General features: G+C 45.0%; 1 protein-coding gene across 1 annotated transcript; it reads left to right on the forward strand.

The window, feature by feature from the left end:
- Positions 1–9,159: 9,159 nt before the first annotated feature.
- LOC141791726 (nuclear factor 7, brain-like) lies at positions 9,160–10,556 on the forward strand. The gene has a single exon (XM_074672372.1). The coding sequence runs from the start codon at positions 9,160–9,162 to the stop codon at positions 10,540–10,542; it is 1,383 nt and encodes a 460-aa protein (XP_074528473.1). The 3' UTR covers positions 10,543–10,556.
- Positions 10,557–17,651: the final 7,095 nt, after the last annotated feature.

A 17,651-nucleotide genomic window follows, 5' to 3' on the forward strand; every position in this document is an offset into this window, starting at 1 on the left:
TGGACCTGAAGTCCCGGGAGATTGGCCTAAACCAGCATCTGGTGCTTGGCTCCACTGGTGTTATTGCTAGTTCCCTTCTGTGCTCTGCTCATTTATTGTTCAACATGCCCACTTAGCAAAGCTGCTATCAGGGGTGGACTGGGGGTTTAAATTTAGCCCGGGGGCTTTGTGTCAAGAGGCCTTTTATCTGACAGCAAGAAGGATGCAAGTGGAGCCGTGATTTTAACACAAGTAATTTAATTAAAGTATAAAAAAACTTTATTACAATTTAGGCAGTGGCCTTATAATTACAATAAAAGCAACAATGATAAATGTTAAAGCTTTGTTTCAAAGAATACAGTGTTAGACTCACTATTTCGCTTTGATTCTGATAATCTGCTCATTGTTTTTGTTTTGTTTTGTTTTGTTTTTTTGGAATATTTTTTTCTTTTTGTAAAAAAAAGTTACTCACTTTAATGTATTTCTCTTTAACTGGTAAAAAAAAAAAAAAAAAAAAAAAAAGTAGAAACAGAACAGGAAAACATAATGCAGAGCCTGAATTCAAATATGCTATTATCTTTTTAACTTTGAACACAGAGGGACTTTCCTAAAATATGTTTTGGTTTTTTTAATTAATTTCAAATAGGTCATCTAGTGTGGATTTTACTTTTAATTGATGAAGCCAATTAGTGATCTGCATGGTGTAAAATTGATGGTTACTATAGCTTTAAATTTCTCTTAATACATCCAAAAACACAAGTACCTTACATGTCAAGTCATGTAGGCTGCACTTGCTAACCTGCTGTGCCACTTGGACCCATGTCATCAGCGGCCTGACTGACTGCAGCCCCTCCACAGAAAAGATGGGTTTGTTTGACACATTTGGTCACATTCTGTAGTAGCATCTTCTTTTTTGCCCTTAGTTTCTCTGCCCCATCCATTTCTTTTTCTAGCTCCTTTCTTTTCCCCATGCTTACTCATACCATCCTTCTCTTTCTTTTTTTATTTTACCAAAACATGAAAATGGATCAGTCCAATTTGGGTGGGGCCACTTGTACCCCCTTCCCACGTCTGACGTGATGTGTCACCGACTCTGTTTTATCTGAGGCCGGGGTTGCTGCTGGCAGGGCAGTCTGCGGCGGCTCTGTTTTATCAATGTCATTAATAGAAAAAAAAAATGCTCTGACCACCGGCTGGTTAGGGTCCGGAATAGACCTGCCATTTGGGAAAAGTCCAGAATTTCCCAATGGCCAGCCCGCCCCTGGCTGCTATGATTCCTGATAAGAGCTTCCATGTGGTGCTGAAGCAGGTTATAGGCCGGTAGTTCAAGGTGTTGCTCCCTTCTGAGGGCCCCTCATGATGAGGACTGAACGTTGGGTGAGCCCCTCTGGGTGGGTCTCTGATTGAATAATTTTCTTAAGTGTTTTAGTGTTCTTTTTTAAAGACAAAAGGTATGGTTACCTTGACATGTTTCGACGTAACTCTGCCGTCTTCTTCAGAAGCTGTCATCCTGACAGCTGTGGCATGTCTTTTTGTCAGCTGTTTCCGGTAGAATAATAATTTTCTTTTTTTCTTTTTTGTTATTCATTTATTTTGTTTGTAGTGCTCTGGTTCATGATTGTATTTTTTTTATTATTTCTGATTGCACTACTGTTATTGATTGGTGCCTGCTAATTTTCCCTGTGTTTATTCACAATAGTTTTTCATGAGAGAATAAACAGAAAAATGCATAAATAATTTTATTTTAAAATATGTTAATTTAAAAGTAGTTCACCTAGGACTGTTTGGTTTATCTTTAAAAGCTAAGACAATATTTTGTTTCATTGGAGAATGTGGGATGACCAGTAAGAGACTCTTTCCAGGTGAACTGGGGGGTGAAGCGGGAAGAGAGAGGAGAGACGAAGAAGAGAAAAGACCACGCTGTCGGAGGAGAGCGAGCGAGAGATTTTCCGTTGTTCAAAGGGGATTTTGGAGAAGTTTGAAGTGTCCTCCCTGTTTCGTACACGCTCAGTTGTGTGTGTGTTCTTCACGTTTTTGTTTTGACGAGACTGTGGTTCGTAGCGGGTACGGAGAAACTGGTCAGCCAACGTGGCCGCCGCCATCTCTGGAGATCCGGAGCAGCAGAGAGGCCGCGAGCAAGGGGAGCCGTCGAGGACGAGAGACTGCGGAGGAGAGGAGCTGTCAAGGACGAGAGACCGCGGAGGGGAGGAGAGACGAGGACGAGAGACCGCGGAGGAGAGGAGCCGTCGAGGACGAGAGACCGCGGAGGGGAAGAGCTGTCGAGGACGAGAGACCGCAGAGGAGAGGAGCTGTCGAGGACGAGAGACCGCGGAGGGGAAGAGCTGTCGAGGACGAGAGACCGCGGAGGAGAGGAGCTGTCGAGGACGAGAGACCGCGGAGGGGAGGAGAGACGAGGACGAGAGACCGCGGAGGGGAGGAGAGACGAGGACGAGAGACCGCGGAGGAGAGGAGCCGTCGAGGACGAGAGACCGCGGAGGGGAGGAGAGACGAGGACGAGAGACCGCGGAGGAGAGGAGCCGTCGGGGACGAGAGACCGCGGAGGAGAGGAGCCGTCGAGGACGAGAGACCGCGGAGGGGAGGAGAGACGAGGACGAGAGACCGCGGAGGGGAGGAGCTGTCGAGAACGAGAGACCGCGGAGGGGAGGAGAGACGAGGACGAGAGACTGATACCTGTGTTTGAGAACGGTGGTGTGGAGCATGTCTTTTGCCTGGCAAACCATCTTTACTGTGCTGTTCTGATGCAATGGAGGATCTGGTAGGAACCAGGTTTTCATTCACGATAAAGTGAGTTTTTTTCCTCATCTAAGAGCTCCAACTATAAGCGCGGGATATAGGGTCATGTTATATTTCATCCTAAATTTGCATTCACAAGCAAATGTGTGACTTCGGTTTGTTATTAAACGTTTGAAAGTGATTATCTGTTTTGATGCTTATTTGTCTATGGGTAAAGTGGTAAGTCGGCTTCACGTGCATGGGAGTTGCTCAAATTTCTCACAGTATAACTTTGTTGTAACTTTTCTGCACCCTAGGCAAAGTGATTAGGTAGTTTTATGTTTTTGGTATATACAGGTAGACTCCTTACTAGCTCTAATCTCCCATGCTAAATGTTAATTCTGAGGTTTTAAATGTAAACAAACAGAGAGAAAAAAAACTAGGGCTGTATAGGAGGGCTACATGTTTGGAGTTTTTTTTTTTTTTTTTTTACCTGCAGCATGAACAGGCAAGAATATTGTTGAGGTGCATGTGCCCCGTCTCTTCTCTTCTCTTCTCTTCTCTTCTCTTCTCTTCTCTTCTCTTCTCTTCTCTTCTCTTCTCTTCTCTTCTCTTCTCTTTCTCCCTGTGTTTACGATGAAGCTCTGATGGTTAAACAATTTGATCCCCTCTCTTGATTCCTACACTCTCCTCTTTCATACTGAGTCTGCTTACTGTTTCATGTGTTTATTATAACGTGGCATCATTTGCCTATTAGAAGGGTGTGGAATTAAACACTTGGATGTATTGTCTGTGGTGTGAATAAAACATTTTCCATTCATGTGTGTCAGTGATTTAAACCCATTAATGAGCCTTTGTTCATCATTTACCTCATCATCATCATTGTCAGCAGCAGCATTATCGTCAGCAGCAGCAGCCGCAGCAGCAGCCGCAGCAGCAGCCGCAGCAGCAGCAGCAGTAGCAGCAGCAGTAGCAGCAGCAGTAGCAGCAGTAGCAACAGCAGCAGTAGCAGTAGCAGCAGCAGCAGCAGCAGTAGCAGCAGCAGTAGCAGCAGTAGCAGCAGCAGCAGTAGCAGCAGCAGCAGCAGCAGTAGCAGCAGCAGTAGCAGCAGCAGCAGTAGCAGCAGCAGCAGCAGCAGCAGCAGCAGCAGTAGCAGCAGCAGTAGCAGCAGCAGCAGCAGCAGCAGCAGTAGCAGCAGCAGTAGCAGCAGTAGCAGCAGCAGCAGTAGCAGCAGCAGCAGTAGCAGCAGCAGCAGCAGCAGTAGCAGCAGCAGCAGCAGCAGCAGCAGTAGCAGCAGCAGCAGCAGCAGCATTATCGTCAGCAGCAGCAACAACAGCAGCAGCAGCAGCAGCAGCAGTAGCAGCAGCAGTAGCAGCAGTAGCAGTAGCAGCAGTAGCAGCAGCAGCAGTAGCAGCAGCAGCAGCAGCAGTAGCAGCAGCAGCAGTAGCAGCAGCAGCAGCAGCAGTAGCAGCAGCAGTAGCAGCAGTAGCAGTAGCCATAGCAGCAGTAGCAGCAGCAGCAGTAGCAGTAGCAGCAGCAGCAGCAGCAGCAGCAGCAGCAGCAGTAGCAGCAGCAGTAGCAGCAGTAGCACCAGCAGCAGCAGCAGCAGCAGCAGCAGCAGTAGCAGCAGTAGCACCAGCAGCAGCAGCAGCAGCAGCAGCAGCAGTAGCAGCAGCATTAGCAGTAGCAGCAGCAGCAGCAGTAGCAGCAGCAGCAGCAGCAGCAGCAGCAGCAGCAGCAGTACTAGCAGCAGTAGCAGCAGCAGCAGTAGCAGCAGCAGCAGCAGCAGTAGCAGCAGCAGCATGGAGCCTTTCAGGCCCTCAGCAGAGATGGTCTCTTAGAGCTTCATTCAGCTTTTTCTCCCTCAGATATAATTTCATGGATGAGAAAGAGTTGTCCTTATTTAATGTGAGGTTTGCTGTTCTGGCACTGAATCATAGATGTTTTGATTAAATAAAAACCCGAATGAATGAAGGAGAGAATCGTGAGGGGGTAAGAACAGCAGTGAGTCAGAAATATGTTCATTTAAAGGTATGTTAGGGTCAAAGTTTTTGCTCAGGTTCATTTTAAAAAGCTCTTTAAAGACCTTCCTAAGGCCCTGACCTCAGACATGGAAGATTCTCTCTTCAAAGTTCATCTTTCTGGTGTTGTGTGTGTGAGAGTGTGAGCATTGACATGTTTTCAGTGTGTCAGAGACGCAGAGGTCAGGGCTGTTACAGATTTATTCCCTCCCTTTATAAAGGCTCACCAACAAAGGAAATAAAGCAGCTTTCTGCTGCACTCCCTCAGACCTGCACACTCTGAGGACTCAGGAGAGAAACCAGGACTCGCTTTGATCTCTGCTGATAGTAACTGAAAACCTGGTGAAGTGCTGAACAGGCTAATAATCCATTCCATTGTAGAAAATAAAAGTGAAAGATTTACAGATCCCAAAGGGGGAATGTCCATTCTTTTTTCTCTAACTTACAAATAAAACTAAATCTAAATACAACTGAGAAAAATGACAAAGTCCAAACAGTGAAACATTAGAAAGAAGTAACTGTACAATACACCTTTGCAAAATAACCTTTGGTCTTTAAAAAGAATGGAAACAAATGGAAATAGCTTCAATAAGATTTCAAAGCTCAGAATCTCAACAGTGCAACATCAAAATCCTGTGATTTTATCCATCCATCCTGTGACCTCTGACCCCGCCATGGCTCTTCCTTCCTCTGCTGTCGGGTGCTGTGGGCAGCAGGACAAGACCTCGACCTCTCAGCAGTAATAATCATTAAAGTGTGATAATAAGGGAGCGAACAGAAGCAACAGCAGCGATTAGAGCCAGTGAGGAGTGAAATCATCTACATCTGCTGCTCGTCACTTTGTTAGGCGGCTAAATGAGCTGAAACACTCTCACACAGCAAATAAAATCATCAAGTTAGATCAGTTTAACACCTGTTGGACTTACAAGAGTTCTGTGTCAATTATAGAGGGGCTATGCTGTTTTCCCATATTCTACTTTCCTGTTCTGAAATTAAATATTCATTAAAAAAAGGAGCAGAGAAAAAAAAGAAACTCAGTCCTTTATTTGAATGTGTCGATTATTTACCCCTGCAGAGATAACAGTGTAACATTTGGTGAAACATTCATGCTGTTCATTCAGCTTTATCAGAGGATTGACTTAAATATAAGTCTGTTGTTACCCTTAAAACATGAAAGGAAAAAAATGTGTGTTTGGTGTATATTTTAGACACGGAGGACAGCAGCAAATACAGTATGTGTGTGATGTGAGAGACTTTCATTCATTCATTTTCTGAACTGCTTATCCTTTTCAGAGTCGCGGGGGGCTGGAGCCTATCCCAGCTGTCATTGGGTGAGAGGCGGGGTACACCCTGGACTAGTCCCCAGCCAATCACAGGGCTGACACATAGACAGACAACCATCCACACTCTGGGTGCGTCTCAATGCGTTAACTTTGTGCTTCCCCCGTCCTCTCTCCTCCACGACACCGGAAGTACTTTCCCAGTTGCCATTTTGAAGACTGTCCCAAAGCGATAATTGCACTCAGAGGAGAGAGGAGAGAGGATGGAGGAGACTGATCGGAGGAGCTATGATCGAGGAGACACGAGAGCCGGCTTTGCGGATGTCTTTTCACTGACAGACACACCTCCTTATAGAATATTACTCTCTGATTGATATATCTGGTGACAAAGTGTTTGCTGTGAGTTTAGAGCACAAAACACTGAACACAACCATCATCGAATCAATATAACAGAGGATTAATACAGAAAACTGACTGATAAATAATATCTTCATGAGACACAATAAGGTGGGTTTTATTAATATATTAATATAACACACCTTATCTGATCGTGAACTCTGAAGTTTTAGAGTTCACGATCAGATGAGCTCTGGATTAGGGCTAAATAATTCATAAATAATCTCACAATTAAGCATTTTACCGGAAAAGTGATCCATGAGCTTCTAAACAGCTCACAGAATAAACAGAGAGCAGGTTTTCTTCATGGTAACGTGTGTGTTTAACTGGTTAAAGGAACAGAAAAATCTCTGTTACTGTTTCTGTTAGATCAAAGTTATTACAGCGCACATGTGCAGACACACAAACAGCTGTTAGAGCTGACTGACAGATGATCCAGAGGTGATCAGCTGATGCCGTCATCACTAAACCACGATGCTTTATGTGACGCTCCGAAGGAGAGGATGTCCCCATAAACTCACCTCTGCACAGCCATCACGTTAAAGTGAAAAAGTGAAGTTTCATTCCATCAATGAGAGCAGAAACCACAGATTCAGTTGCTGCAGTAGGTTTTCTTGCAGTTTTGCAGAAACAGAAAGAGCTGAAGATTAAATCTGTCCCCAAAGTTCCTCTCAGACTGCTGAGGAGGCTGTTCTCCCACCATCATTTTCTTCCTTTGCTCTTTTTGGTTCTTCCACTCTTTCTCTCTAAAGTGTGTGACTTTGTGTGTGTGTGTGTGTGTGTGTGTGTGTGGGTGGGAGAGATGAGTTGTTTGTACCATGCTCCTTTAAATCAAAGCAGAGGGGAAGGCTGTGCTTTAATCATATTTCACGCCGACCTCACTTATCTTCCTCGCCTGTTGTTTAAGGCCTGTCACTGCAGATGTATCGGCCTCTGTTTGACTGCTACAGTGTGGGGAGTTCATAGGCTATGCTCACAGACGCGCACACAAAGAAAGGAACAGAAATACACGCAGCTCAGAGTGCATGAATATTCTGTATTCATTGCGTCCAACAAATTAGGTAAGAAAACAAACCCAGTTGGAGTGTGACACGGCTGACAAACACACGAGCTGTTTAAATCTCCTACCACAGGATGTAAAGAAACCTGAATGCATTAACATTTTCTCTGCAAATGCCAAGGTCTAACATTTCTCACATTCTGCAGTGAGCAGCAGGTCAGGCCTGCAGATCCCAAAGTCTTTCTGTGACAGCAGTAGCCGCAGAAGAAGAAGAAGCAGCCTGAAGGTTACAGTGACGAATGTCTGACCTCAAGAGCTGCTGATTCAAATTCCACTGTACATCCTTGAAAATAAAGACGGAGGAAGTACAGAGGAAACTGTGACTTCAAACGAGACAAAGAGACAGACGAGCTGCTCAGTCCAGGATGTTAAAACCCAGGACACCAGGGACAAGAGAGACGGAAATATTAAACCATGATGGAGATGAATCTCAACTAAAAGTGGGGATGTGACTCACGTGCACCTGCCTGACTTCCTGTCCTGGTGGATCATCTCTCTTCAGACTGACACGGGCTGGACTCAGGCTCTGTGAACAATAAAGAGGGGCCTCTGGCTGCAGACCTCCACGGTGAAGCTCCTCCACAGCCGACACATAGTTGTGTTGATTGCACCCATTGACTAATGGGTAAGTAGCTGTTGTGTAGTATCTAACTCAGCCAAGTGTAAATCTACAGAGGAGGACTCAGACCTGCAGGAGCTGAATGTGAGCTAACACATTGGCTAGAAATAAAGAAGCGTGTCCAAACCAGATGGTATTTAGCTTGACAATAACAACAAACCGACATAATGAGTTGAGCCCGACCAGCAGTCAACAGCACTGAGGTTCCACAGCCCAACATGAACCAGGAGAGGGTCATCAATGGGGTGGGGATCCAGGGACCTCCTCGGTCTGTGACTTCAGCTGTCTGGGGGTCTGGCATATCCAGCATTAAGACAGTTGCTGTGTGTGAAGGTTAAGTCCTCCTGACTGAACCTTCACTTGAGCTCCATATCATGAGTCATGACTGATGTGACAAATAAAATGTGTAACTAATATTTTGCATGTTTTACATTGATAAAGAAGTTAAAAGATCAACTATTAAAGTCTCTGTGAGGAGTTCAAAAGTGATCTTAAAAAAGTCTCCCTTCTAGATCGCTGCCTGATCCTAAAAAATGGGCTGAAAGCTAAAACAGGCCAAAGGCTAATCACAAACTAGAACATGAGCTAAACCCAAGCTAAAATCTAAAACTCAGGCTAAAAACAAGTTGACGTTGCACGTCTGCAGAGCTCTGTGAGTCACTATGAAAATCTAATGAAGATGATAAACATGAGACCTGTTCAGCAGCTTTTCCAAGGTGTGGCAGCAGAGCAAAGTACAGCCCTGTGTTATTAGACACCCAGCTCCACCCCTCACCTGATTCACCTGAGACAAACCAGGAAACAGTTTGTCACTCTGCACCTCAACAGAGACACAGACTGAAAGACAAACACGGACATTTAGAGCAAAGTGAAGAATTCCGGAGAGAAAAACCAGCTGAAGGAGAGAAAAGTGGAGACCAGGACTCTGCTGATCGAGCTGCTGACACACCTCACACTCTGAAGGTGAGTTTGATTGAAACCTGGAACTTTAAAGAGCTTTCTCTCAGAGGGAGAGGAGCCCTGACTGACTGCACTTTGTGTCCTCTGCTTTCGGTTTCACTTACAGACTAAATGGCTTCACGCTCAGAGGAGGATCTCTGCTGTCCGGTCTGTCAGGAGGTCTTCAGAGACCCTGTTGTTCTGTCATGTAGCCACAGCTTCTGTAAAGTCTGTCTGCAGACCTGGTGGAGTAGGAAAAAAACACGAGAGTGTCCACTTTGTAAGACCTTATCAGTGAGTAACAACCCTCCAGTTAGTCTGGTCTTGAAGAACCTGTGTGAGTCCTTCTTACTGGAGAGAGGTCAGAGACCTTCAGAGGATCTCTGCAGTCTGCACTCGGAGAAACTCAAACTCTTCTGTCTGGACCATCAGCAGCCAGTGTGTGTGGTCTGCAGAGATTCAGAGAAACACAGCCAGCACAGATTCAAACCCATTGATGAAGCTGTTGGACAACACAAGAAGAAGCTTCTGGAAAGTCTGGAGCCCTTAAAGGAGAAGTTAAAGGTTTTTAAACAAGCTCAAGTGAAGTTTGATAAGACTCAAAAACACATTCAGGCCCAGGCCCGACACACAGAGGGGCAGATTAAGGAGCAGTTTAAGAAGCTTCATCAGTTTCTAGAAGAGGAAGAGGAGGCCAGGCTGTCTGCACTGAGGGAGGAAGAGGAGCAGAAGAGTCAGAGGATGAAGGAGCAGATGGAGGCTCTGAGCAGAGAGATAGCAGCTCTTTCAGACACAGTCAGAGACACAGAGGAGCAGCTGAGAGCTGGAGACGTCTCATTCCTGAAGAACTACAAGGCTGCAGTGGAAAGAGTCCAGCAGCACCCCCTGCTGGAGGATCCACAGCTGCCCTCAGGAGCTCTGATAGAGCAGGCCAAACACCTGGGCAACCTGAGCTACAACATCTGGATCAGGATGAAGGACATGGTCTCCTACAGGCCTGTGATCCTGGACCCAAACACTGCTGGATCTAAACTCATCCTGTCTGAGGATCTGACCTCTGGGAGACCAGGAGAGGAGCAGCAGCTCCCTGATAATCCAGAGAGGGTCAATTATTCCCGCTCTGTCCTGGGCTCTGAGGGCTTTAACTCAGGGACTCACAGCTGGGATGTTGAGGTTGGAGACGGTACAGTCTGGTTACTGGGGGTGTCACCAGAGTCTGCTCAAGGGAAGGGACACAGAACATCTGGATTATGGGGAATACAGTTCTATGAAGGTAGATACTCAGCAGGCTCACCACCAGATCCATACACTCCTCTCTCAGGTCTGAACCGTCTCCAGAGGATCAGAGTGAAACTGGACTGGGACAGAGGAGAGCTGTCCTTCTCTGATCCTGATACCAACACACGCATACACACCTTCACACACACTTTCACTGGGAGGATGTTTCCATACTTTGGTTCTTGTAATAACCTGAAGATTTTACCCCAGGAGGTCTGGGTAACAGTAACCATCTAAATGTTATCATCATGTAAAACACTACGAACAGTTTGTCTCCAGATCTGTCAGCTGATGCTCATGTGTAGACTTATACTTTTTAAGGAGGGGTTCAGCCTGTGAGTGGGGCCACACAGAGTCTAACTGGATTTGTTCATGCTTACAGTTACCTGAGAGACTCAGGTGAAGAACAGGATGTTTTCTTCCATCTGCTCTGAATAAATCACAAAGTGAGCTGAGACTCCCAGAGGTTCCTAAAATAACTTTTCCTGGGATTGAGTCCCAATGAAACACACAGTGTGGAATCATCATCATCATGGTCATTTAACCAGCTTTCTGTAGCTGTGGGCAGGAGCCAGACCATAAAACATTTTGATGGACGTGCAGATCAAGTCTAAATCACGTCTGTCAGTCTAAGACCAACTCTGGACATCTGCACAAAGTTCAAATTAGGTCCACTATCTGGACATCTAACCACGGCCCCACCAGGACATCAATATGCAGTTCTATATTCTAAGGTGGACATTGAGTAGACGTATAAGTAGGAGTGAGTGAACCTAATGTGTAAAGAGATGTTCAAAGACCATCCTGTCAACGTTATTCATGGGAACTTGGCTTTGGAACTACAGGGACTCTGGTTCAAGGCCGGCATGGACAAAGCTGTATTTCTTTTTTTAATTTTTGGGTAACTCTTATACAGGACGTTATAAATGGACATTCACTAGACCTCTGCAGATGACGTCGACTGGAGGAACGGTCTGTTCCTTCAGACCAAAGTTACATGTCCACAAATGTAAGGTGAAAGGACGTCTTTGAATGTCTCTTTGCTCAGAAGGACTTCCTGCTGAAAAATGAACTCATCATCTTTTTTTGTTTCATTTATGTGTAACCAGGATGGTCTTACTGAAATTAAAAGTCTATTTTTCACAGGAGACCCGGCCAAAACAGGCAGCAGCAAAACACAAAGTTACAGATGAAAAATAAAAGAGACAATGTACAGTTTGCAAGGAATAAAACAGACCCAGCTATGGGTCATTCTGGGAACCATTTGTTCAAACAGTCGAGCTAAAACATCAACATCCTTTAGCGCCTCCATAACGCTCGTCATCAGATGAAGCATGACATGCCCTAAAATGTCCTGGTTAAGGACTGCTTTGACTCTGGACTTCAGAAAACCCAGTGGACCAACAGCAGCAGATGACCTGGAACCCCAAACCATCAGTGACTGTGGAATCTGATGCATCAAGGAGGAAATCTTGTGAATGAGCTTCAGGACTGATTCCTTGTTGAGCATTATTTTCGTGGTGAAAGAACCTATGCTCAGAGAAAGTAAGAAGGAGCCATGACAGGCGTTTTAAAGCTATTTGAAGTATCTCGTCTAAAACTCAATCTGTTATCTTTGAGCCAGAGTCATCCTGGGACAATCACATGACCTGAGAATAATTTAACATTGTCCAAGAAATCCTCTCAGAAACATTTAGCTTCAGAAAGCGTTGATGAGCTGGGTAACCCAAACTTTTCAAGGTCTGTGATAAAAGCTTTCCTCTGATAAATGGAAACCTTGGCTTTAGAAACAGTCTTTAGAGGCAATAACTGTTTTTACTCACAGTGAGAAATGAAGAAATCTGCTTTGAGGTGTGTGTCCTCAAGAAAATGTTTTAATTTGAATGACAGGTAGAGTAGAGCCAATCAAAGCACTATGAAAGCCAAGGCTTCAGAAATATCTTTTCAGGCAAAGTCAGGGGTTTCACGTTAGTTGGTTTTTTTGTTGTTGTTGTTTGCAGCATAAATTTCAAAAGTTTTTAAATAAAGTTCAGTTTTATAGTGAAAACATAGCTGCTTATATTGTATTTTTTCTTCAGATACATGTGACAGAAACTTCCAGCCAACATTTAATATGTTGTATCGTCTCTGAGTTTGGTCTGAATTACTCATGGACGGGCCTTTGAACCATGCCTTAAATCATGAGCAACAGTTTCTACTCCAGTCCGGCAGATGGCAGCAAGCCATGGAGCTGGAGGACAATAACACTGACTGATGAGCAAACAGTGCAAGCAGCTTGCCAGTCAATGCAACTTAGGCCGTTTTCGAATTTGCATACTATAGTAGCAGTGCCTACTGAATCGAGCAAAATGTAGTATGCAGTATGCGAACAAATGTCAGAGTTGTAGTATGAGAAAAACACCCGGATGACGTACTGAATCAGGACAAATCCACAGTATGCGTCGGACCAGTCTGCTTCGCATACTGTTACCCACAATGCAACGCGCCTGGTCCCATATCAGAAGTGAAAATGGCAGAGAGCAGAGCAACAACAACCGGAGTAGCAGAGGAATATAAATATAAGAGCCATTTCTTTTTTTATCTTTAAATCCTCATCATCTCCACCACTGAAAGTTAATATAAAATGCTCTCTCTGGCAATATATTTGCAGATAAGTTACTCGTGGTTTGTTTCTTTTGTACATTTTCAATAAAGTTTTTTGGGGAAAAAGTCAGCCGTAGCCAACTTCCGTCTTTTTCGAACTGAAAACCAGCGTAGCATACTACAAAAATGAACCCAACTGAACAGTCATACTACATACTGCTTATGAAAGTAGTATGTAGTAGGCAGTGCCTACTACATACTACTTTCATAAGCAGTATGTAGTAGGAGAATTCGAAAACAGCCACTGTTAAATACACACAGGGTCTCAATAGACCCTTGGGCCAGGAAGCGCCCCTTCTTTGATGTGTCGACACTAAACAAAATTTAGAGATTCAAGGAAAAACGGGAGACATGCATTTGATTCACTAATTGAGTTTAATATTAGTAGTTTAAGTTCCTATACTTCTAGACTTAAAATGCCTGAAAGAAAAGGAAACACGGGTAGTTAGAACAATAATTTATTTCCAAAGAGTTGATAAAAGTAAAAACGCCAGCTAATTAAAAAGAGGCTAGGAACTTCAATTGAATTGCAAAACCTAGACAGGGTACTTACTGTGGGGAGGTCCTATGTAAACCCACAAGAACACCCAGTGAGCACCTCATGAACTGACATGCTGAGACTGATCACTACAAACAGGCCCTTACTGCAATTAGGTACGGTAATACTCACTGCAAACTCACACTGTTAATACTTACTGCAGTTAGGCACTGTAAAACTCACTGCAAACTCACTGTAGATACCCACTGCAATTAGGCACTGCAATACTCACTGCAAACCTACACTGTGAAATATCCACTGCATCCAAGTGACCACCACCAGACCTACCACACCGCACACCACTAGGTGGACCACGGGTACTCCCAGCAGCTTGTGCCTCTGTTAGGGAAAAGAATAAAACCAGGAAAATATCAGTAGGTCCAGTATTACAAAAAGGTAGCGTATGCTGCACTGGTCAGTTGTGGACAGAAAAACAAGCGTTCCAACAGATGCAGGTCATAAATACAAAGAAGACAGAAAAATGCTTTACTCTGAGAACTAGAATCCTGATATGGATTGGCCTAATGGCAAATATCTAAATCTTGTGCAGTATCGTAACAAGCAAACAAACAGTTTGAACGGACTGGCTTAGGCCCAAAGCTAAGCCTGGCTAAATTGAGCCAAGCAGAACAAAGCACAGTACTGCAGCACAAGGACAAAGAAGGGAAAACAGCAGTCTGGCAATTAAATCTGAAATTAAAGAAACATAAATGAAAATCATAATCAAAACAGCTAAAATACCTCAGAGGGTGATAACCCTCCTACTTTACCATACCCAGCTATATTACCTGGCTTGATCAGGGCCCTGATTAAGGAAACCAACAATAGAATAGAATAGAATAGAATAGAATAGAATAGAAAATACTTTATTTATCCCCGAGGGGAAATTCAGGAGTCACCGCAGCATTTAAGAAAACAAAAGTAAGAAAGAGTATAGAAAGTGCAAAATGGTCCATAAGAAATTAGATGACGACACCCCGTCCACCACTCGTCCACCACTCTCCAGCCCAGCCAGTCTCCACCTCCACAGGGTCCAGGACTGAGCCTCCCCAGCAGTCTGTTCAGTCTCTGTCTCCTGGATCCTGTCTGCTCACAGCAGGCGAAGCTCCTCCAATGTGGCGCCGGCGTCCGATGTCAGCTCCGTCAGCCACGTCCGTGAACAGCACAATGCCACTGGGTTAGCACAGCTAGCTCGTCCATCCTCCGGGGCTAGATCCCACGTTCCCAACAACGATGGATGGAAGGACAGGTCCACGTCGTCACCTCCCAGCTCACATCCGAGAACCAGCACGTCGTCCTCACCTCCTCCTCCTCAGCTCGAGGGAAATCATCAAGCCCTACACTAGTTAGCATTGACATGCTACAGGCTGCTAACAGCTAATTTCGCATGTAAACAATGCAGCCATGGTTACATGTAGGATCTCCAGACAAACACAGGAGAAAAAGTAGTAAAAAATATCGCCGAAGCCACAAAGAGTTTGGTGTCCGTGACCAACAATGAACCATACAAAGTGATGATCCACTCCAAATACAAAGATGACGAAAAAGAGACAAAAAAATTACAAGAAACGGACAAAGACGAGAGAGCTGCTGCAACAGGCAGCTACTTGGGCAGCGCCTAGCAACGGAATGAACAAGATGGCTACTCTGGCTCAACAGGAAGGGGGGAGGCAATTGTAAAACTCCTAGAGAATGAATGGCATTATTAGTGCTCAGCCTATAATGACAACCAGGAAATCCTCATTTAAAGCCTACCTTACAGTACATAAGCCTACCAGGCACTTTACAGTTGAAGTTCATCCATTAACAGCTTCCCAGCATCTAGATTTACAACTATACATTAGGTCTCAGACTGGAATCTTGTTATTTTGAGAGTTTCTCCCAAGCTTTCCCTTACCTGCACACAACAAGCAGTCCTGCTACACTGCTACAAGGATTCAGACAAAGGGAGGCACTGATTGCTCCCACCTGGCCTTATAAAGACAGGAAACCTTACCTGGCCCTACCTACAGAGGGGAGTGTTTAACCTTTTGGTTTCAGGCCTCACATTAGAGACAAAACCACCAACTATTCAAGCAGTGCGCATTGATTAGGTCTAAATGCAGAATGAAAAAGGTAAACTGGTCTCAAGGGGGAGGGGAGACTCATTTAATCATAAATGAGTCTCAGCTTAGATCATGGCTCCTGCAATCTCTTTTTCTTCTAGTTGAAGTGACTTAGTAGAGATCCCAAACTCTACTGTGGTTGCCTGGTCTGCAAGACAGGATCTAGTTTGGCCCAGTGGTTCCCAAAACCCCATTGTCACCCCTTGGGGTTTGAGAAACACAAGCTACCAGCTCTGCCTCCTGATTTGGTCGAAATGTAACTTAGTAGTTTGAGAAAAATAGCGAAGACTGCAACACACAAAAACTCCTGGATGTCCCAGTGATCCAGGAGAATTTCCGAGAAGGCAAGTCTACCCAGTCTGCCTCAAATACCATTTCCCACAATGCTTCTTTTTCTGTTTATTGTGTGTGGCACTGAGGTTTTGGTGAATTACCACCATCTGCTGGAATGAGTCAGAATAACAACTACAACACAAACATCAGATGGTCAGACTGGAGTGAATTGATATGAAGCTTAGTAGAAGTTTGGTCAGAAAGACTGGGTGCTCAAACTCTTCTGTTCCTTCACTCACTCTTTCTCGCTTCTCTCTATCAGCTTACCCGGGGGCGTGTAAACTTTTCTCTCTGCTTCAATCATAAGCCAATCATTTCATAGCGGTCAAAGTTTAAATGCCGTCTCTTCTGCTGTTAGCTGTCTTTCAGGCTCTCGTCACGAATGGCAAATCGCGTTCTTCTTACCTTCGCCTCGTTACTCGCAGCTCCGGCACAGAGCGCTCGCCTACTGCTCAAGGGGATTCTCCTCCAGATGAGTCAGCTCTAACTGTACGGTTTTTACTAGATTTGACTGTGTCAAACCAATAATCCCACCGCACGGGGTGTGCTTGACCGGCGAAACAGTGTCATACTCAGCTCCGACACAATCTTTGTACTTTTATGACTTGTTTATTGGCCTTCAGCAACTCCACACATGCTCTCCATAGGCATTTAAACAGTGAAAGATTGGCCATCAGCAACAGGTAATCAACTAGAAAACACAAAGTAAACAACTAAGTATGATGTTAAAAGGTACAAGCATTCTTATACGTTTTATCCCAAGTTACATCAAGTTATAATTTTTTATTGGAAATAATAACTCACCAGCTCGGCTTCACCGGTTAACACGAGGCACAACAGAAGAGACCAACCATCATCCAAACACAAGTTGGAACACTGCACCCGGAGGGCGTGGCAAACATACGTATCTTGAAAATAGGGAAACTCCACACACTAACTGTACGTTCAGACCAGAAGAGTCAAATTGGCTTGTCGACGCTCCGGCCGCTCTCAACGCGCTGCTTGGCAATTGAAAACACACAGAAGCACGCAGGCAGGGGAAGCGCTGCGAGCTGCCGAAGGGGCGGGGCTTACAAGCTGCAGTGCAGATGTGTCACCCTGGGAGGTTCAGCTGTGCTCTGGATGACATCATACAATCATTCTTGTTTTTCATGCTTTTATAAATTATATATGTATATCAATTGATTGCACAAATATTTCACAAATAAACACTCTTAATCAATCTAATGTCGGATATCTTTTTCTTACAATCATTCTTTTTGTTAATGTCCCTGCAGATAAACAGAGACACATCACACGGCTCCGGGAAGCCGGACACAGCAAAAATAAGTTTGTCCTCCATTGTTTATCCTTGTTCTCCCCCGCGTAATCTCCCGCCCAGGAATACAGATCGGCCTGTTATTGGCTGACGCCTCGTTCACGCCACTGCTCATGTGCATAAAGTTGAGCTTCTCCCAACTTCAGGTCATCGCTTGTGCCGCTAGCAACGCGCCGCTAGCAACGCGCCGCTAGCAACGCGCCGCTAGCAACGCGCCGCTAGCAACGCGCCGCTAGCAACGCGCCGCTAGCAACGCGCCGCTCCATGCTGCTCGTGACACTTGCAACACGCCGCTCATGATTGCCGCCGCCTCGAACAGCCCTCGCCGCCAGGGATCATAGAAGATGAATGGCAGCTGGACGCTGCCGACGCTCAGACTGCTTCTGGTGTGAATGTACAGTAAGGTTTA

Source organism: Halichoeres trimaculatus, unplaced genomic scaffold (genome assembly GCF_033239565.1).
Source record: "Halichoeres trimaculatus isolate MK-OKI-2021-1 unplaced genomic scaffold, fHalTri1.1 fHalTri1_scaffold_1, whole genome shotgun sequence".
In the NCBI taxonomy this organism is placed as follows: Eukaryota; Metazoa; Chordata; class Actinopteri; order Labriformes; family Labridae; genus Halichoeres; species Halichoeres trimaculatus.

Bases quoted from the DNA above. Each gene is read 5' to 3' on its own strand.
- LOC141791726 (XM_074672372.1), top strand. From the start codon at position 9,160: ATGGCTTCACGCTCAGAGGAGGATCTCTGCTGTCCGGTCTGTCAGGAG.